Source organism: Anopheles stephensi, chromosome 3, assembly GCF_013141755.1.
Source record: "Anopheles stephensi strain Indian chromosome 3, UCI_ANSTEP_V1.0, whole genome shotgun sequence".
Lineage (NCBI taxonomy): Eukaryota > Metazoa > Arthropoda > Insecta > Diptera > Culicidae > Anopheles > Anopheles stephensi.
In genome coordinates, this window is record NC_050203.1 from 49,748,453 (window position 1) to 49,770,505 (window position 22,053).

At 43.9% G+C, this 22,053-nt stretch overlaps 2 protein-coding genes across 2 annotated transcripts; both read right to left on the reverse strand.

The window, feature by feature from the left end:
- Positions 1-1,074: 1,074 nt before the first annotated feature.
- On the reverse strand, positions 1,075-2,340 carry LOC118509092 (m-AAA protease-interacting protein 1, mitochondrial). The gene is made up of 3 exons (XM_036049239.1): positions 1,879-2,340; positions 1,507-1,802; positions 1,075-1,358 (listed from the first exon to the last, which is right to left on the reverse strand). Exons 1-3 carry the CDS (start codon positions 2,305-2,307, stop codon positions 1,223-1,225), a joined length of 861 nt encoding a protein of 286 aa, XP_035905132.1. The 5' UTR covers positions 2,308-2,340; the 3' UTR covers positions 1,075-1,222.
- A 1,206-nt stretch (positions 2,341-3,546) lies between these two features.
- LOC118509990 lies at positions 3,547-17,900 on the reverse strand. The gene is made up of 6 exons (XM_036051373.1): positions 16,548-17,900; positions 14,465-14,596; positions 14,145-14,373; positions 6,581-6,738; positions 5,934-6,048; positions 3,547-5,826 (listed from the first exon to the last, which is right to left on the reverse strand). Exons 1-6 carry the CDS (start codon positions 16,612-16,614, stop codon positions 5,106-5,108), a joined length of 1,422 nt encoding a protein of 473 aa, XP_035907266.1. The 5' UTR covers positions 16,615-17,900; the 3' UTR covers positions 3,547-5,105.
- Between the last annotated feature and the right edge of the window lie 4,153 nt (positions 17,901-22,053).

The window sequence follows — 22,053 nt, forward strand, 5'->3', positions numbered from 1 at the left end:
AGCGTGTGGTCGCGAGAGAATATACAGCTGATGTTGATGGTGTTCGTTTTCACGTAAGCTCGCGGAAGACATAATCAGTGCGGTTTTTGCTACCATCCATCAGTGTACTTTCCATTAAGTCTCCCTCGGACAAAAGTGCGAGTGCAAACCTCATTTCACTATAACTAGCCCAGTTTACCCATAGAATAGAAAAATCTTCGTGGTGATTAAGGTGGAGAGTAGCTAGCGAATGTATAATCTCGCGTCGCGCTCGCCTCACGTCCTCCGGAGTTTAGAAAGAAAGTATAGTATATTCCAAGCGCCACTAGACGCGCATCGTTAGTGGGTCACACATACGCGAAGATCACGTAAATTACTGGTGTGTTGTAATCATGTTTAGAAATGTTTGTCCTTGCTGTAGCCTCTTAAGAGCTTCCAGTGGCGTTCCTCAATCACGATCTTTGCGCATGAGAAAGTGCAAGATTCTATCTATTTACTACAACTACGCAGCTATCGCTGATGAATACTATCAGGAAGAGTGCACACAATTTGCTAGATAATGTACTACGTGTGTGGGTTTGTAGACCAAACGGGGACGCCTATGTGCAGGTGATTGCTTCTGATAGGGATAATCTAACCAGACGCTGCAAGCAAATGACGCAAGAACCGTTGTCCGACTTGCGATTCATTGAACCGCATGGCTTTTGAAGTGGTGGGAATAGAGCAAAGTTGTTCGCCACAAACTTCTGATCTGATCATCTGCTGGTCTTCGAAGTTCGCTTCTTGTACATCCGAAGAGGAGTCCTTGGACTTGGGCAGTGTGTGATAAGAATAGCCAACCCCTGCCTGTTGAGTTTGATGAACTGTGCGACTGTTCTAGGTCACAAAGATAAGTTTTTTTTTGTCAAAATTACTCAACGCGAAACCTGTTCCACTCTGCTGACACATGGAAAGTCGCACGCCATTTTGAATCACTTTGCATTTGGATGGATCCGGTTTGATATACACTGATGGACAACTCGTTCACACCGTTATCTCAATATCGCTTACCGCTATTCGTATCGGAAATTATGCTAAAAATAACCGCTCATCACATATTTTGCTTCACTAATCACCCTCAAAAAGGATGCACACTTTTGTCTTCTTTATTGTTTCTACACACAGGACGCCCTAGTTCCGGCGCTAGTTCCCGTCGTAAGTCGGGTTGAGGTGTTTTGTGTTGAACATATACCGGTCGGTGTGGTCATTCTTCGATGTAATCATTGGGCTTGAAATGGTTCACTACATTCACAGTCCAGTCGGAGTCGACGCCTTTGGTAAATTCCTTGATGAATCGATAGTTGCAGACACTTATTTTGTCCCGGAACTCTGGAAGGACGCTGTGGGGGATGGATTGTACGATTAGGAATGATTTTTATTAAATATTTAATTAGCTCTCGAGCGTGAACGCCAAGCCGCAAGCATCTCATATGACTTCTCAATTCAGGATGGGGCCCTTGGTGAGGATTAACCTGACAATCTACTTACCCAACGTTTAACGGGACTGTTTCACCACGTTCTATCATGCCTTTAAGACCCCGCAGTACATGGAACACCATCGTTATTTCGACGAACCGTTTCTGACTATCGTCGTTGGATTCGTCAAACATCACGCCCACTTGGTAGGGAAACGAGAAGTACACATCTTCCTTGTCCACCTGTATGTCGTATCGTTCAGCAACGGACATTTTAGCAATTGACTGCTTTAGATCAGCCAGTGCAGCTCGGTCAACCAATCCTTCCAAATGCTTCACTTCTCCTCCGGCAAGCGATGAAGATACCACCTACAAAATTGGTTTTCAGAATGTGGTGTAAACAATCAATGATTCGGTAAGGCACGGCTTGCGGCAAACTACTCACCTGCAAAGCTTGTTTCGCACCCTGGACGAAATCGGCAAGCACAAACTCTCGGTCAAAGTATGGTCTGATGATGAAGTGCACCATGATCCAGTTCCGGATGGTTTTTATCACCGATGGCCACACCAGTTGCGGGAAATCCATCAGCATTAAGCGCTTGCGAACGCGCTGCCTGGATGATTGTTCATCGGTGGAATTCCATCGCGTTTGCACAATGTTGTGATTGTTGTTGTTGACCAAAGACGAGCCAGGAAGAACGTGGCTGGATGCAGGTGTCCACGCGGCCGTTGTGCTTTGAATATATTTGCCACATAGTGGCAAACGGGAACCTACCACTAGCTTACTATTTGTAGTGCTGTAAAAGCGCGAAAAACTATAGAAACTATGTGAAAATTGCTTAAATTTCACTGCACCACTTTGAACAACAAACATTGTTGATAACAGATTGGTAGAAAACGCTTGACAGTTGTCGTGTTGTGGAAACGCTTCAGATGTCAGGCTCTGAAAACGCTCTAAAACTGAAATTAGAACAGGCGTGTTCTAAAAATTTAGTTTGATTTGAATACGTCGTTAGAGCGTCTGGTATGGAGTGTCATAAAAGGAAAACGGGAATTGAGCTAAATAAGTTTTAGATGTTTGAAATATAATTTAATTTCTGTAATGCTTTCATAAAGTTGATAGCCAAGTTCAAAATTGTCAACTGAAAACTACGAGCAAAATAAGAAATCTTTTCTTTGTGCAAGTATTTCAAGTGCCATGACTCCAACTCGATTTGGGTCTATCACGAGCCCTCTGACCATGTAGACAACCTAAAAGGACTTTACGGACTGGGTCGTCCTGTGCCATTCTCATGATATGCCCAGCCTATCGCAACCTGGCGATTCTAATTCGCTGCACTATGGTGAGATCATCGTACAGCTCATAGATCTTGTGATTGTAACGGCTCCTCCATTGTCCTTCCATACATAGGGGGCACAAAAATCCTTCCGAGCATCTTCCTCTCGAACGCGGCTTAGGGTTTCGTCACTTTTGGACAGAGTCCATGTCTCAGAGGCGTATGTGAGTACTGAGCTGTTGACAGACAGCACCCTTACGCGTAAGCCTACATCTATATCATTATCGGCACTGACTTTTGACCCCAGATAGTAAAAGTCCTAAACGACTTCAAAAGTGCGATCATCGATCTTTAAATCATCCCTGCGTAAATCAGAGCTAGTGGCGCTATCATCATTTGGGGTTTCAGCTCTTTGATCAAGAATCATCAACCAATAAACTTCTGCCACGTTGGAGAGCCTCAATCCAATGATGTATAAGTCCTAAGCATAAGCTAGCATCACGTTTGACTTACAGAAGATAGTCTCCGAAGTTTCGTTCTCCAAGTTTTGGATGGCCTTCCCTAGCTCTGGAATGAAGAGAAAACAGACCTGCCCATTTCCCTGGTGCCTTAATGGTAGTAAAGGACCCTGAGAGATTTCCATTCATCTGGTACATGGGACGGATATTTTCTTTCCAATCACAAGGCATTGATTTGCTATCTCGCACTCAGAAATAGTTTTATGACCTCTTTTTGAGTTCTTTTTCAAAAACTAAAAACTAATGCCTAAAATACCCACCTTTTTATAATAGTGTGATATTGAGTAAATGTAGAATAAGTAAATTAATAAATAAGCATAGGTTTTAGCACAAAAATATATTTGATCTCTTCATAAGAAATATCACATTTTCTGTTACGGAGCCTTTTCACTTTACAGTAACTTTTATATTGTTTTAAACATTATATAGCAGCATGTTGTTTTTATTTGCTTTGGTTGAGCAGTTTTATTAAAATAATCGATAAACGATTTGTATAATATGATAAACTTGTCATTCATGATGTTGTTTTTTATTACTTTACCCAAATCCCACTACCTTTGTCCGCTTATTTTGCAAAAATGAAGGTTTCAACATAAACATCGTCAAACACGTTTCAGCATCAGTTCTACGTGAGGGTAATTCAAGTCGAGTTCAACGATGATAAAATTGCACGGGTCTGGCGTCTCCTGTTGCTTTTTAACTGAGTTCGTGCCTTTTTCGGAGCTGTTCGAATAAAAGAGGGATTCAGTTTTTTATTCATTTGCCACTCCCTGAAGAGTGGCGCAGGATGTAATGGATCATACTTTCGACCAAAGAGGGTTTTTACGGATGCTGCTATTAATAAGCCTTTAGAGAGTTGAAATTGCACATTTGAGATTTTAAACTTTTGACGCAAAAAATGGAAGGTGATTGATTAATTGAATGACTCAGGGAACAACGGCACGAACCGGGTAAAACCATCAATTATAGAATGAATAGAGAACAACGACAATAATTGTTTTAAAATTGTTATAAATAAGCCATCAAAGTTTAAGTTTTGAAGTTTCCGGCACAAGGCAGAGGTATTTTCTCGCCTTCGATCCCAGCAGGGGAGAATTTTCAAACGAAATGCTTCTTGTTGGCTAATGGGAAAATTGAAAAAATAAGCAGCTACATTCATAGATCATTCCTCATCACTGAGGCGAATGAGGGCTCAGAGATCCAGTCTGAATAACACGGTTGAAAAATTATCATCACTACTAAAAGCTCTAAATCTTTTGCCTGAGATATAAAAACAATGTTTTTAGAGCAAGCTTCCTCTCTCTACTTTCAAGGTATTTCAAATTCTTTAGGGATATGACACTAACTTTCATCATAATTGTCAAATGCACTCGGACAAATCAAGGCAAAACAACATTTGCTATGCATAATCCTCCACTCTCCCTTTTCCAGACGACGAAATCATTTAGCATAACAGCATAATGATTTACCAGCTCCTCCCTTTATCCCTTACGAACTTCCTAAACGTCCATCTGAACTACACATGCCTCGTTTACCCTTTTGTTAGCAAGGGGTTGCTCGACCCTGATGCTGGACTCTTATGAAACTATAAGCCCTACCTTCCTGACCATTCTGCACAAATGCCAAACGAGGGACAATTATTTATGCGATATTAAACCACCCCGAGAAAGTGACAAATAGTTATTTTATGCCCTCTGGAATAACTCTTTGGCACCTCATGGTATCCGAGGTTGGTTCCACAGTGTGGTCTCATCCTTCTCATTAGCCAAATTAATTTTACCCAAAATTGTACCTCTCGTCTGAGTCTGGGTACGAAATGTCCCTGAGTAACAGTCTGTGATCAACAAAGTAATCGATTAAATTATGATTATATCATTTTATGACTTTCTCCCGAGCTCCGGAGATGTCGTCCAGGAATAAAGGTTGATTGTGCAACTCTCGATTGTGATGGGAAGCGATAAAAGTTCCATCAAATAAATTGAGCTCATAGCCACACGAGACAATCCTTCCCCTAAACACTTACCATCGTTATCGTTCATGTTGTCCTGCTCCAGAATAGGACTAGCCGATCCACAGGAAGACGAGCTGTGATGGGGATGCTTCTCGGCTCCCGTGCTCGAACCACCGGTTGGGCAACCACCCGTCCCGAGTCCATTCACCGATGTCCCGTGCGCTGGTGATCCTGCCCCACTCGGCGACTGATCACCGGCCATCGAGTGGTTCGAGGACGATGCCGTGTTGAGGTTCTCGGTCGAGCCAGACGAAGGGTTCTTGTTGTTGTTGCTATCGCCGCTGCTACTGTTCATAGGAACTGCGGTGTCTCGGTGCCGATCGGAGCTATTTCCAGCCGAATGCACCAAGCCGGACGTGCCATTGTGTCCCGGCATACCGACACCGTTCAGATTCATCGACAGACCGTTGGCTAGGCCGTGCATGGTGGCATGGTGCGGATGGTGGGGATGGTGATGCGGTAGACTATTTACCAGCGAGGACACCTGGCTGTGATGGTGCAGAAATTGACTAGTCGGTAAGGCGGGTGTTGGCAGAATGCTGGGACCGTAGCGGGACGGTGACAGTAACGCCAATGAAACTGGAGGCCTGGTGTCCGAGAATGTGACAATTAGTTGTAAAACAGCATTCTATCAATATGTCATTATCTTGGAATATTAGGGACAATCTGGAATAATTAAGTATTCAACACTCACCCAAATACTCCGACGGCTACGGCCGCTTCTCGCAAGGCCCGACCCTGCTCCATATCCCGCAGCGCTTCCGGTCGGATTGTTGCCGTATTTCGCGGTTGACGCTCGTTTTGCACAGCTGGAACGAATACAAAAATACAAAACGAACTTAGGGACACGATCCATGTTACTGAATGCGTGGGAAACTCTCGCAAAAAAATGTGTTCCGTTGCCACTAGACTTATGACAAAGCTCGGAGTAATGATCACCCTTGAAAACAAAAAGATACTCAAATCCTGCAACAAACCCCTGCAGATAATGTGGGAGGGATGTAACCATTTTTATGCATAATTAATTTCGCCATTTCGTGCCCGCAGGCGTGCGTGTTGGCGAACGTTTAAGTGGCGTGGCTTTCGCTGCTTGCAAGGATAAGCTCATACATTGGTCATTTTAGCTCCTCATTAACACTAGATCAGGACCCCTGGACTCTATTCCTCTCATGACTGAGCTATCTTGCCATATTCACACCTCACAAGCGTCCACATACGACAACCGAACGGCACGTGTCAAAGCCGGGTTCGGGACAGCGGGAGATTCTCCAAATTGTGGTTAAGCAACCGTTACCCAAAAGAAACCGCTAACCCGACCGTTTTATGCAAACGAACTCTCACGGATGCACCTCCAGCCCGTCCGGGACACCGATCTTTTGACATGATTGCTCATACAACCCGCAAACACCTCGCGCACGTACAGCCAAATGCCATGCGGCGATGTCTTGTTAGCAAAGCCCTTCTCTCTGTCTCCCTCTCTTGCTCTCTCCTCCTCCTTCCTTTCATCATGCCACCCAAAAGACAAACCAATTTGTTACACAAAAATAATTAGAACATTGTTCACGTCATTCACCCGGCAAGCCGCAGCGAACGCGTGCCAACAGTTTGTCCCAACCAACAGAACCTGTGGCATCAGTGGCCTTGGCCGACGATGGCCGTCGCTGGATGCTTTACTGAAAATCGAAAGTATGAGATCATTTGAATAAACATACACACACAAATAAGGTACCCTTCTAGCGGGCATTTTGGGTGAAAGGGCCGAAAAGACAGGAATGGAAGGCCGTGGGACTGGGTTTGCCTAACCTAGTGCGATGAGGGAGGATTAAAAGACATAGAACAGTATGGTTAGTGGCAGGTGGTGACGGTGGTTACCAAATACGTCAATAATTCCTTTCATCTGCTGCTTCAAACTCCCTACGATGCACTGTATGGCTTTTGGAGTTGAGGAATGAGAGAGAGAGAGAGAGAGAGAGGGAGAGAGATAAAGAGAGAGAAAGAAAGAGAGAAACAGATACAAATGCGAAAGTAGCACAGTTATGATAAGACAAGGCTCAACACGAACAACAATTGATCATTCAGGCTATTAGAATAAGGTAACATCGATTTAAGGTAAAATTACTATCAGAGACTCGTTAATGATAATTTTATTATCGCCCAAACAATCCATTAGAAAACTTCAAAATTCTACTGAGCCTCGTTCCGTTGCTGTTTACACATTCAACAGTGTCGATATTGCTGCAGCGTCAACAGGTTGATTCCTCTTCGGATTTCCCACCCAGATTTTCACGCGGATCCATCAACAGGTGCTTCGAGCTGAGTACACACTCCACTCTTGCCTAACAATCTCTTAAATATTCTTACGCCAGCTATCGTTCCCTTCAATCGAAAAGAACCGAGCCGAATGCCGCATTCTCGCGTTATAATCTTTTCCGATTGTTTTCTGGACGACCTACTGTAAGCTGAGCTCCAGCTCTTTTTTTTTTAACTCACAAGGCCTGTTGCTGGATCATTTGCAACTTCGAACAATATAATTTCAAATGTGTACTTAATAACAAGCAAAACGGAATCGGATGTATTTATGGTTGACAAAGTCTTTCCATCTCCGTTTCCCCACCCAAAGCCTGTTGAAACAGTGAGCCTCCTCAGGAATTGTAGACTGTTTCGACGATGAGTACGTGCGAGGTTTGTGCCTCATTTGCGTGTGCCCCGAGCGCAATCAGTCGCCATGAGCCGCTCGACTTTGATCGCAACCATTAATGAGCAAACTGATGGACCCCTGGGGGAACCCGGTCCGCTTGTTTCAACATTGTACGACCTTGTCGGTTAGCAGCACTGCGAGGACGCACGTGTCTTGTAAAATTTACATCGCCCAACGTGTGGTAACGAAACAAAACACTCCCAACACACAGAGAGCCATTCGAAATTAACACACCGTAACGGATGTGATGATGGCGTATCCTCCACGGCGATGATCATCTCCTCATCGCAGGATGGAACAAGTTTTTCCTCTGACGGATGGTTACAATTTTTGCCGAAGGATAACTCTGCATAACTCTGGCCAAATGAAAGGGCCGTGACATGTCCGCAGTATTTCTAACCGTGCAGTATTTGATTGAACCATGCTATAACGCAATAAGAAAACGTGGCTTAGAACTCTCTAATCAAGTTTTGTAGTACCGTGGTTCGCTTCTGCGCTTGACAAGCGCATGTCACTGTGAGGTGTATGATTTGTTTTGTTTGTGAAGGTTTTTGAAGCATTAGTCGCCATTTTTCATTGACAACATTATCAACGCTCCACGGACACTTTCTGCAAATACGCTTTGATGAAGGTTTTGTGGGTAAAAAAATACACCATGTTAGTCAGTCGTATTGCAGTATAACTAGGTAACCCAATTTTAGAGAAATTTTGTTTCAAACGTCCTATGAAATGAATACGTGTTTTTCTGGATTCCCTTTTAAAATCGGCAATATTGAACCACAATTGGGTTTTTTGTGACCCGTAGAGTATTTTGCTTACTATTTACTAATAAACTCATTGTTTATTGGAATAAGCGTAAACCTAGTACTCTTATTGTGCCAGAACGTATCTTGTGCCTTAGTCTTCTAGATTCCAAGAGAAACATGATTAAACTATTGTGTTAGAGTTTCTCCTTAATGTTCCTTAGAGTGTTAGAGTGTTAGAGATGTCCTCTTACCTTCTTCTTCCTTGGCACTAGAACCTCGAGAGGCCTGCCATTTCTGGCTCTCTGTGACTTAATTTTACCCGTAGTAAAGTAGTCAGCCTTACGTACGGGGAGGCGGTCTGGATGGGAGTTGAACCCCGGCTCTGCCGTGTGAAGACCTGCGCCGCTGTCAGAACGTAAGGGCCTCGGCTACCGGACCGCCCCTTTTACCACATCACGTTTAATAGCTATAAAATTAAGAATTTTACAAACCAGCCCAATCGCTAGAAAACTCAATTGTGAAGAATTTAGGGTAGTTCTTGTTCTTGAGACGCAAAACCATCCTCTTTTGTTTAACTGCATTTATTGCTGACTAGGCATATTGATATCAAGTAGTTGGATAGTCAATCCTCACTTCTGAGGAACGGTTCAAATGAGTTTTGAGCCCCGATCCTACCGGACCGCTGTCGACTCTACCACCGGGCCTGATTTCTAAAAATGTCTGTTTGATGACACAGGAAATAAAAAAAAAAAACAGTACTTCCGTGTGTATAAATAATGATTTAAAATGATAAGGTATAGCTAGTTACTCTTCTTCTTTGGCCTAATGACCTTTAAAGTTTCTCTTGACTTGACTACCCCTGACAGGGTCATGCGTGCTATTTCTGGCCTACTAGACTTAATGATACCACGTAGTTGGATAGTCAATCTTCCCTACAGGGAAACAGCTCGAATGAGTTTGAAACCCCGGTCCTGCCGTGTGAAGATGGGCACCGTTGTCTCTCCTACCACCGGGCCTCCCCATTGCTGGTTAAAGATTGCTTAAGCAAACACAATGTCTTATAACCAAAAATAAATCTTAACAGTAGACTATGATCATTACCTAAACACACCTAGCTCAATTTCCTCATAAAGCTTGAATATCTCTTCAGACATTTCTTCAATGTCTTCAGAAAGAACAATAACCGCTTTTATCAACCAAATTTACATTGGCACATCTGGATTTACATCCGGATAAATAACATATTCGCGATCTTATGCATTTTATACTCAAATGGTACTTCGAATTTATAAGATGTTGGTCTACTAATTTTTGCTTTCCTACTCTTTTATTTGCATAAAAATGCTTAGACAATCCTGGTTATTGATTGTCCTGTTAGTGATCATTAGATTACACGTCTGTAATTAATACTGTCTTCGTTGTTCATAAATATTATAATTCGATGAGGCTTATAATCAACACCCGCTTTTAACAACATTAAAACCACCAACAGATTTTGATACAAGTAGCATTTCAGTAATATTGCAGAAGCTCAACATATTTCGTGACATATGCGACCCCTACGTAAAGTGTCCCCTGCGATCCTCGTGTTAAAGCCACAGGCTCACGCAAAATTCATTGTCACCAAGCGTGCAAGGATTATAGTCCTTCACAGGGAAGATGCGTACCTATTCATGTCTATCCTCTCAGATAACAACCCTCTTCTGTGTTCTGGACTCTTCACGTACCTTGTCAAATGAACAGAACTACAAGTACTCTCTCGAAACTCGTGCATACAACAAAGAAGCGTTTAATACCGGATCAACTCTTTGCATTTTGGTGGCCTGGCATTGGTGAGCCCGGTAAACCTAACAACAATCCTCCGAAAAATCGAATCATCATTCCTCCACAATCAACGCACATCCTACCAGCGCAGCTTCTAAATCTCATTAGATAGAATGCCTCCGAAAAAGGGAAACTGTTAATTGAAATTGAAGTGTTCGCATCACTCCGCCCGTACGCCAAACGTTCACTCTTACTGTCTAATGCTCCACTCGGGTTAGGGCGGATTACTGAAATGGAGGACACACACACACACACACACGCCAGCCATGCAAAGTTCAATGTGCCAAAGTGGAAAAGCGAAAACACAATTTCCATTCCAATAAATTGAATACAACGAACACGAAGCTACAAAAACAGCACGAAACAGTATATAATCCACTCGATCGATGACGTGATGCTGTTGATTTTTTGGGGCAAAAACAACAACCGAGCTAACATAAAGAATTGCATTATATGAAAGAGGAGCAATTGAACAAATTGTAGATAAAATTATCTAAAAACCAAATAAATTTTGGACCACCGGACTGGAGGCGACAGTCTTCACACGGGAGGGTTGGGGATCAAATCCAATCCAAATCCGCTTCCCAATACGTAAGACTATCTATCCAACAACGGGTAAAATCAAGTCACGGGAAGCCAGTAATGGCAGACCGAGAACATGCGAGGTTGTTGTTCCAAAGAAGAAAGCTGAGACACTTTTATCATTATTTTATAACATTGCAAATGATTAACATTGCATAATGATGTGAAGATAAACTACAACGACTGAAACCGCAACAATCATCACGGTTTGAAGCATGTCTATTCCATCTAAACAGTCCATCATTAATCTGCTCCCCTCATCATCTTTGTACTTACATTCCCATTACTGATAGGAAGCGTTTCATTCTCCCATCAACTCTACAGGAATGAGAAATTATCCTCATCAATGATGAACTTAAATACTTTGGCAGTCAAAGATTCCCTACACAGGGTCGCATCTGGTCAAGAGTTTTTCGAAACAAAATGAATCACCGTAGAAAGGCCACGGCTTATTCTCCACCGATTAACTTTATCTGTGATTCTACGATACTCATCTCTGATATCAGTTTCCTGCTCATTTTAAAGTGGAATCCTACCTTTCATTCGCTTCAGATAGAGAACCCTTCAAAGCATCAAGCTCAAGTGCATCGAAGCGGAAGACAAATCCAGTCGCAGATCTACCCTTTGATCTCATGTTCCAAGCCTTTTGCTGTCTTTGCATGCAACATAATAAATCCACTATTCATGACCACGCCTTGTGATGGAATCCCCAGTCTGTCTGAATATTCATCCTCATTCATCCTTGTCAGTCCGACCATTGACCGACAGCAGGTAGTCTCGTTCAAGTAGTGCAGACATAACCAAAAACAGCTCTTGCAATCTAATGACTCCCCAACGGATACATCTCGACACTGACAAATACACTTCAGCTACTATCAACCATGCCGAACATGTACTACCAGCAGAATCCTTTCCAACCATTCGTTCCGCACCACCTGGTCTCTCACTCTTGACAGGATCAATCTACAGTCTCGGCCCACAGCTACAAAGTAACAACGAAACGCATGCCCAGTTCAACACAAATATCAAAATGTTGAATCAAAATTTATGTCCATTCTGAGCGTCCCGCAACTCGCTCCACTCCCTAGAGTAGAACATGGATTACTGTGGGATTACGGGCTGGTATGATTTATGGAACCAAAGCTCCGAAAAATGATAATGTTCTTGTCGGAAGCGAATTCCCAGAACGGTTCTAGGCAACGCGTCTCAGGTGGAAAAAGTCGATCGAGTTTATGTGACACAGGCACATGAAACAGATTACACGCAAAGGATGGAAGCTACATCGGACGAGCCATCGTCCCTTGCTCTCCAATCGCGACGATAAAATGGATCCATGCTTTCTCGCTTTTTATACTCCACCATAAATCTGCTCCAGATGTGCTGAGCGGGACCCATCGACAGGACGGAGGACATCGAGTAACGCTATTGGCCCTCGAAATTGAAAACTTTGCAATAATGGCAGTTCGAAAAACTTCAACTCCACCTGCTGAACACATTCTTTTGGGACATTGCTTCCTGCCATTTTTCCTTTACTTCACAATCTCCGGTGGAAAGCAGCTTCCGTGGTTTGGTACACATCGAGATTCGTTTTTTGTGAGAAAGAGTTTCCTCGAGTCCCGAAATCGAGAGGCATATGTTCCATCAAAAACTCTCGTTCCTGCCTGGCTCCTAGCGGGTTACCAACGATGCAAAACCATAAAATACCAATTCATCATAACACCATTTAGTGGCGGGGACATCGGTTCATGCAACACCCTTCAAACTGGAAACTGGTTCCCGTTCACGCCTCGTTCGGCTCGCTCCTTCCAGCGAAGCGGAACCCAACCTGACATAAGGCAGAAGCCTCAATGCAAAGGATCAACGGTGAATCCTTGCACAAATCCTACACCAACTGGCGCTGGGTTTCTCTTCCTAAATACATGCAGATCCTTTTTTTTTGTACGACTCTCGTCCCTTTTTTAAATATATCCCACCATTTCTTCACGCTGGTCATTGTCAATTGTACCCGGGAGTAAAGTGCATTAACTTCACCACGCAGCCGGCCGCATCATCCCGGACACAATTGAATGGTAACATCTGATCGATTTCCGCCTAATCTGTCGTCCACCGGGAACAACTGGAAACTATTGCTTCTGCACAACCCGAACCGACCCGACCAGGGTAGAACTCAACGCTTGCTTCCGAGGGGTGCTGGGCAAATTGTTGATTAATTAGAATTTAATTTATTGAGTGGCTCTCTAGCACCAGCGCTTCCGACAACAACCAAAGCGCACCCCTACTGCAACCCTTGTGCGGCCAGTCATCAGTCACGCCAACTTGGCGGTGTGCATTGATTCCGACAGGGGTTCCACGTTAAATTGATACAGGGATTAAGTTGTAGTATCTCGAGCGCACTCGGAAATCTGCCAGCAATGCGAGAGAGTCCTTCGCATTGAGGTGAGCAGCAAAAAGGAAAAAAAAAAAACACGGACACCGTTCTCGATTCGCCCAGCAAGTGCTCCTTGGAGGGTGCCTCTCGTAGACGAAATGGTAAATATTTACCAGTTTTTGCTTGCACTACGCGACCTCGCTGGAAGGCATTAGCCTGAGGGACCGCAATGTGTCACTCTCCTCGTCCCTTTGATTCGATTGTTATCGTCTAACGAGGAGGTGTTTTGATTGGAAAGCTATTATTCTATTTGCGAAGGAAATCGGGAATGGTTTGTTGTCTTTCCGTAGCATCAACATCAAATATGATGTATGTCAACATTCTCGACGCGTGTCGGGATCAAGGCGTAGAATTGTTTGCGTTGACGGATTATGTGGTCGAACTTGTCTTTGTCCATAATTATGGAATGATGGCGAATTCAGCGAATCGTGACTCGCAATCTTACACGTGTTTCCAAATTCAGCTTCAAATACAGTATTGACGAACGTACCACTGAAGTAAGATACCAAATATATTCTACTTTCGTAAGCGAAACTGTTGCCAAGAAAATGTTAAACCGAATCGGAGCATTGAATCTAGAATCTTCATTTTTAAGCTTTATCGCCAATCATATGGTCTTGTACTTACCGGTAGATCAATTTCCGCCGGACGCTGCGCTTGAAGAAGCCCGAGCACCCATTGCATGCCAATATGCCGTAGTGCTTCCCCGAGCTCGTGTCTCCGCATACAACACAAATCAGACCGAGATTCTGAGCCTTCCTGGCCGAGGAGCTCGGACTTTCGTTGGCATGCTGCGGAGGCCACGGCAACAATCGGTTCTGGGGTGAGTAACACGAAATAGGCGATCCGCGATGTTCTGCGGACGAGAGAACAACATAATACCAACATCATGAAGAACGATCACTCCTCGTCATTCAGAAATGGTTTGCATCACACAAAAATCCTACCTCCTTTGCCGGACATTCCATTCTCGATGCGTGATAATCCTCCGTGGGCTGCATCTTCGATGCCGAACGTACGACCTCCTTCATCCTTATCAAGCTTATCGTAGAAATCTGCGATGGAACATTTGCTGAATCCTGAAAAGAAATCCATTCGAGAATGATCACGTTCTGCACCTTTGTCTCGCACGAATGGCATCGCTCTAGCCCGCGAACCCTATCCACAAGCCACACGTATCCTTGATTATCATCGCACATCATTTGTTTGTCCAGATACCTGTGTTCCTTTCCTCCCTGCCATATCATTGACCTCGACGCATCACATCCAACCTATATCGGCTGAACCATCTTACTCGACTCCACAAACAGCGCATCGGACGGTGAACAAACAACCGCCTCTCACGTACCCTAACACAAGGTTCTGGGGGGCTGATGCGTGCTAGCACCAACGCCGTAACGTCTTCCGCGACGAATAAGAAATTAACTACTGTTTACTCAGCGGCCAATACCAAACAGAAACGGTGGTTACTTTGTAGCCATCTTTTACACACACACACTCACACGTGTGGTTTCTGGTAGGTTCTCGTTAAACGAGTTTGACTCTCATGAGTCTACAAAGGTGCTCCATTTCGCACTGTTTTTTTTATCAATCCGTAAGACGCTCTTGGCGTCCTCTATGCTTCATCAAGACGTGTGGTCAAATTGTCTTCCCATTAAATTTAGATCAAACTCATTAATCAGATTGTTAGGAGACTAAGCGAAACAAGTGTCGCTCACCCTTATCTAAATGGAAACGTGACTACCATTACTAAGAACCTTATGCTAATCAATTACGTCTTTTACCAGCATGCCCAAGCTCACTAAGCCGTAAACGTCTTGTTTTATCATTTCCGAAGCGACCATTTTGATTTCAACGCTTCGCTTATCGCTGTATCGCTCCCATAGCTAAGGATGACTTTCAAATTTGCAACTCATCGTTTTAACATCTGTGACAACAAACCGTGCTCCCATCCCATAGGCCGGCGAGCCTGCGGCATGTAGTTATCATAAATGGATCATGCCACGAAGAAGAATAACATCCTGCTCGTTGACGAGACAACCGAAACACACAAAACCTGATCATCGTCTTCGTTTTGTGGGGTCTATTTTTACTTCGCCAAATAGGTGCCAGAATATTGTTCTACCATTGTTCATTACCGTTGTCACGAACGCACATCGCAGTTTCAAGCGCAATCCAAGCCCTGATTCAACAATGATCCAATGGAGCGAGTAAATCTTCCAGAGGCCTTTATTTCGAAATTCCTATTGTCGAAGCAACTTTGAAAACCCCGAAACACCTTCAACAACTGTGTCAATACGCTATTGGATGACATCACCTCAGTGGCGTTGGTTGTTGCTGATCCTACCTCGTGACAGTTGGTAACAGTGTTGCTGCTAAAGTCAAGTAGAGCAGTCTATCATTCTGAAGATTTGCGTGGATCGTTTTATGGCTCATTTTCGATAAAACACATGGATCACACTTTCATGCACCTGCAATTGTGGCTCCAGATCAATTAAGCCTTTGACTTCAAATTATTCACCTCTAACAAGTACTAAGAGGAAAATGGAATTGGATTAGCATTACATTACAATATCTGGTCACCAATGTCTTTTTCACTTTCCAAAAATTTGCTGCATATGAGTATTGACACAGGTTACACATGCTGTCATCACAAGTAATTTATTCAAATTGCTTTAATTTTCTATCGATGGTTTAAATACTGATCGTGCTTAAAATGTTCAATTACTTTCCCTAAGTCGTGGGAGTGTGAAGTCATTCGGCCTGTAATAATCAGAGCATACATGCGACGGCAATTTTGTTTTGAATGCGATCTTCAGGAGGATTTAGGCTTTTCACTCTTCATCTAAGCTCATCTTATGTGAAACTTGTCTAAGACTAATTCAATCATTTCGATTACCCTGGACAGCTTCAAACACTTGGATGTTCTTAGTAAATATTCACATTCTTAGACAACTATTGTCCAGCTCAACATAAACGATTCCTCAAAGGTAAAATACTTCAACGTGATCCACATATTCCTTCACTTACCACTCTTATTATCCTGCAGTACCGTCGAGCTGTCCATGTTATCGTTTTTCTTGCTGAACCGAAACATTCAAAATCAATTGCACACACACTCTGTCCGGCTTGATGTGCTGCTATTACCATTCCATTGACTCTTGACGTTGATGATTAGACTAGTCTCGCTCGCGTTTGTTCGGTATCAACATGAGAACATCGAAGGAATATGCAACTCCGCTGCGCAACTATTCGCTAAATGTCTATTAATCCATACTGACGAGTCTGACGATAGAACCCGCGTCAATCGACAATACTTCCCACTGTCTACAGTCACACATTCGCTGATTGCACTGATTTGATTTTTTTCCCTTATTCTGCTTCTAAAAAAACACTCTAACTAAAATAAAAACTGTCCGAGTCTATGGAATCACACCACAAAGCCCTGATGTTGTCCAGTAAACGCACCTCATAAGCTACAAGCGGTACGGGAACACGCAGCACTATGCTCGCAATCTAATTAACTTCCGACTCGTATGTACCACTCACATTCCAACGAATGCACTCACGCAGCATACAATGCAAAAAGTGCAGTCGCATACCTCCGTACAACAAAGAGGACGACCTCAAGCGATTGTTTTTTTCGATGTACGTATTTCTACCGTCGAGCGTCATTCACCAAGAAACAGTCAGCTATTCAGCACTTTTTCACTTGTACTCCGTGAAGGCTTCCCAAGAACCAATCACTCCTGCTCATCAACAATACACTGCATTAAGCCGACGGTATGGATGCCAGTGGCTCCATCAACACCTTCGGCGACGGTCGCTCGCGCTGCTACTAGAAATCACTCCGTCAAATCGACCACGCCGTACCAGACAGCACCTTCGCCAGTTCCGTTGACACAACTGCCAATCTTTCGACACCGAAGCCTCGTCACACTGCTATGCTGGTGCTGCTGCCTGACGGCCGCCTGTGTATTCTCGCTGACAGCGACTGACGATCGGGGCGAAAATTCATGCAATCGGAAATCTATGATTCGTCCTCTCTTGATGTCGAAAGTCCACATTTGTTAACTTTGCCACTTGTAAGCCCTAAGCTAACTCCTCCCTTATTGGTCGTTTATGTACATCGTGCGCGCGGAAAAGCGCGGTGAAAAGCGGGACGCCGGCGAGGGACGGTAAGCGTTTTCCATCCCCTCGCAATGCTTCCTGGGAGGATGCTGCGATGGTCTCTGTTTTCCCATTCATTGCGCGAGACTCTTTCGCTCACTCTGCCTGCTGATGCCGGTGCCAGTCGAATCCCCCAAAAGGAAAGCTACATCAAACGGTATGCTCTGGTCTGGCGATATTGTTGCTTTTTGTTGGCTGTTATCGCTCTCTCGTTTTCGCTTATTTCCTATTTCGCTCTATTTCGGCTTTCCAATGTGGAGCACTGTTCTCGTGAACAGACCGCTGCAGTCGTTGGGACAGACTAAACGCCAAGTGAACGCCAAGCGTCGTATGATGTCAGTGTGTCTTTGGCGAAGGGCTTAGGCGATAGCGATTATGACGGTAACTGAGACAGTGACAGACAAATTGTGGCTGAATCTGGTTGCACAATTTTTTTTCGAAGCTATCAGCAAAGCTTTCTACAGTTGACTTGTTTGCAAACTCCTTGGCTTTCTAATATTTTGAAGTTCATGAATTTATTCTCAAAAAATATTTGAATTTATCGAGTGATTTTTATAAACAGTTTACATTATACTTGAAAAAGCAAATGGTTTGAGATCCAGGATAATCGAAACACACGAAAAGAGCAACAAGGACTCTAAAATAATAAATTATAGACTATACTTGACATGTTCTCCAAATAAGGGGCTAAATGCACAAAATCCTGCATTGTTCTGGATCTCAGAAAAGATAAACACTCGCATTGATTAACCTTCTAACTTCAAGGAATCCTTTTGAAATCTAAACATTTCATGGAACATTTTTTTATTATTAAAATGAAGTAAAAGCGCTTAACAGTAGTAAACTTAATAGTATTTTAAGATATTTTAACAAGCTTTGTTTCAATGCTACATCCGACTGTTGCCGATAGCTTTCAAAATGCTGCCTTTGCTCCGAACACAATAAAATTCATTACCTTACACCTTCCTGAATATTTTGACAAACATTTCCCTTCTGACTCATTTTTCATGCGTTGCTGTGTAGTGAACGTTTGACGCTAGGAGTTGATACTGTTTTGCTCTCCCACAATGTTGATCGATGAATCTGGTTCATTCCGCTTCTTCAACAACCACAAGCGAGCAAACTGCCAACTGTACATACACACAGTATTGCTTTTTTTTCGTTGTTTTTGACTGTGCGAATATCTGTCCGCTCCACATAGTACGATGACATTTATTACTGGCACAGAAGTGGCGCCGTTCAGTTCGCTGTTGCTACCTATTCCCGTTCAGCCTCGCTCCAAACGACACACCACGGCTTTTACTCTGTACATTTTGCTCTTGCTACCGGCCATCATAATGCGAAGGGTTATGCGCATGCCATTTCAAGACTACAATCCCCGCCAAGTGCAGCGGCAACTCCAGCATCATTTTCGATTCATTCTCCCCTGGACTCCTCGCAATGGACCAGACATGCAGTGAAAGAATGAAAGAGCCACACACATCCAAGGAAATGAAATCGTTCAAGGATTCTCAAGTGAATCGTCGCCATTTGAGTTTTTGCTGAGATGGTGGCACAAGACAGGAGACCAAGGATGCTGGCAGTCAGCTGAACTATGACAGGCGCTTTTTCCTGGTTTCGCACATCCCGCATCCGGACGTCTTCCTCTCTTCGTCTTCTCTTCTTCGTGGTCTAGAATCGCTCGAGCTACCGGATCGCCCTCATGTTTTGTACTATGGCTGGCTCAGACACGCCCCTCAAAGTGGGCGGAGCTTCAGTACCAGCAAGCATCACTGTGCGCCGAGGAAAATGCTACCCAAAACGTTGCGATTTACTCGTTCTTCGCACTTCAAACCACAGCCAGCTCTTGATGGGGTACGTGCAAGAGAGCAGGAACGATACAAAAAGTCAGCTTATGTATCTACCAAAAGCCTAACACCATAAAGTGGGATTTCGTGCGACGGTTGCTGTTCAATGTGCTTCCCGGGAGCACATAAAAAAGGTTGGAACGGGGCGGTTAGTAAGGTTAAACATAGATCGAAACAGCAAAGCATAAATATTCAACATTGCCAAGGCGGCGGATTGTGGGTCTTGATTGTTTACTGAACTTCCTTTTATTCTTCGGCTTTTTTTTGTGCCTTAATGTTCCTCTCTACCAAAATGGAGAATCTTTTGCAGGCGCTCGTGGGACATAGGTTGGAAATGGATTGAACTGATTTCTATTCGTTATCAGACCCTTTGCCTCCAACCTACCAACACTGGTGTTCGATGACGCAAAAGGCTCACAATCACCGAACAAGAGTCAACCGGTCGACCCAATCTCAGTCGCTCAGTAAAAATGGGTTGCTCACCAGATCCCTTATCGATCCGTCGCATCCGACCGTTCCGTATGCGGTCAGTCCTCTAGCTTTTTGCCCTTTTCGTGTTGATGTATTGATTTTTCACTAAAATAAACTCAATTTCTCCTTCGTTCTTCTGTTTCTGCGGGACGAGTGAACGGTTTTTTGTTCTTTTGTGTAACTTTTTTGCATTCGGATTATTTTTAAAAGCCTCTTTCTACCCGTTGGTCTTTGAGATATTGTTGCCAAATCAAAGTGAACGAGCAACGAACGAGAATCATTGTCAATTGTCGTTCCGTATCGTTCGCAAGTGCACAAGCAATCATGCAGGTCGGCCGAAAACGATCCACCAGAACGTGACGCAATTTGACATCGTGTTGCACTTGCATTCTGTCGACTTGCAGCCTGCAGATTGATTTTTTATTGCTACTCTTTCAGCGTCCGGGCGAAGAACAATCGACTGCACTTCGAACTCTGAACGTGTACCAGTCCAAACGAACGAACGGACATGTGTAATTTGCGAACCGGAGACACCTGATAACTGATGCCATTTTCACCGGACTTCCGAGCCTTGGCACTCGGACTTCGTAATTGGGTTTGCTGCATCGTCGATAAACTGATTAACGGCCATCATCGTGTGATGCTGACGGTGACCGTTCAAAGCATCTGGAGACACCGTCCAATGCAAAACACGACAGCAAACGAGGACTCGGACAGGCCGCGGTCCGAATATACGTTTTATTTGTGCAATGATGACCATTATTGATTTCGGGCGCTCAGCATGGTACGTGGGACTTTGGACGATCGCGATGTGCTTCCAAATGGACTGGAAAATTAATCGACGCGGTCTCAGTGCGATTTCTTTTTCGATCGCGCCGAGTTGTGGAGCTTTCGGGAGGTTTTTTTCCATCATTGAATTGTTGATTCAGCTGGAGTTGAGTGTTATAACGCAGACTACGCAATTATCGTTAGTAGGCGGTAAAAGAGGCACACTCATCTTTGTTCATGTTGGAAGCGACTTCACTACAACATTTATTTAATTATCATCTTCACATCCACATAATCATTTGATAGACGAATAAACATGCACAATCGTATCCTTTAAGCATTCCGGGAATTGAGAGCTGCCAAATGTGCAGATTAAATAAAGGTGTAGCTGAGCTACCCACGGTACATCGTGTGCTTTATCAAATGATCATTTTCATTTTGAAAGACATCGCTTGTTTCTACAAGTTACTTTGTCTGGAAAAACTTGGAAGATGATCTGTTCAACTTTAGCAATCCCCACTCGGTAGCATTTATGTGAGTTTCACCAAGAATCGGATTTTACAAACATATTCAAAACTAATTAGGTCTTACAGTAAAACCAAAGAGCGTCATCATCCGATCGACCCTTTCGACGAACCAAGCGGATGGTTGCTGGCAGATGTAAACTCACTCTTGAGCCCATCCATTTCCATTCCCAACGCTACAGATAGCGAAAGGGAAACATTATAAATCTAACCCTTAATACTACTTAATCTTTCCTCGCACTTCCGTCTAGCTCAGGTCCCATTTTCATTACGCACTCTAGACGGAAAGCGCCTGTTCCCTAAATCAGGTTCTCCTCTGCTAAGCGATACTGCTGTATGTGTGCCATCAGTCAAATCGGTGGCTTCCTCATAGTATCCAGCGTGTTGTCTTGCCTTGCCAGGACGATAGCACCAGAGGACGAACGGAACAAACACCAAAGCCCCAGCAAATCACCATAGCGACGAGATGAGAAGGGAAAAGTTTTCTCCACCATCATCCGGTTTCTTGTTTCTTGTTCGCTCCAATATCTCTTCTTATTCTCTCTCTCGCTCGCTTTCCACCTAGTTCCGCTGCCATAACACAAATGCGGCCATCGTAAATGTCAGGACACCGAACCAAATGGAGACCGTAACGTTCCACAGCAAACGGTAATACGATGCAAAAGTGCCATCAGAGAGCTGTTGTGGGCTTAAACCGGAGATGGGCGTTCGCTTTTATCGTCACCCATCCACCCATCCACCCACCCACAACGCCAC

Coding starts and splice junctions, on each gene's coding strand:
- LOC118509990 (XM_036051373.1), bottom strand. CDS start 16,614: ATGTTTCGGTTCAGCAAGAAAAACGATAACATGGACAGCTCGACGGTA. Junction 14,374..14,464: donor TGGAATGTCCGGCAAAGGAG/GTAGGATTTTTG, acceptor TCTCGTCCGCAG/AACATCGCGGATCGCCTATT. Junction 5,827..5,933: donor GTAGCCGTCGGAGTATTTGG/GTGAGTGTTGAA, acceptor CTCGGACACCAG/GCCTCCAGTTTCATTGGCGT.
- LOC118509092 (XM_036049239.1), bottom strand. CDS start 2,307: ATGTTTGTTGTTCAAAGTGGTGCAGTGAAATTTAAGCAATTTTCACAT. Junction 1,803..1,878: donor GTGCGAAACAAGCTTTGCAG/GTGAGTAGTTTG, acceptor CCAATTTTGTAG/GTGGTATCTTCATCGCTTGC. Junction 1,359..1,506: donor ACAGTCCCGTTAAACGTTGG/GTAAGTAGATTG, acceptor CATCCCCCACAG/CGTCCTTCCAGAGTTCCGGG.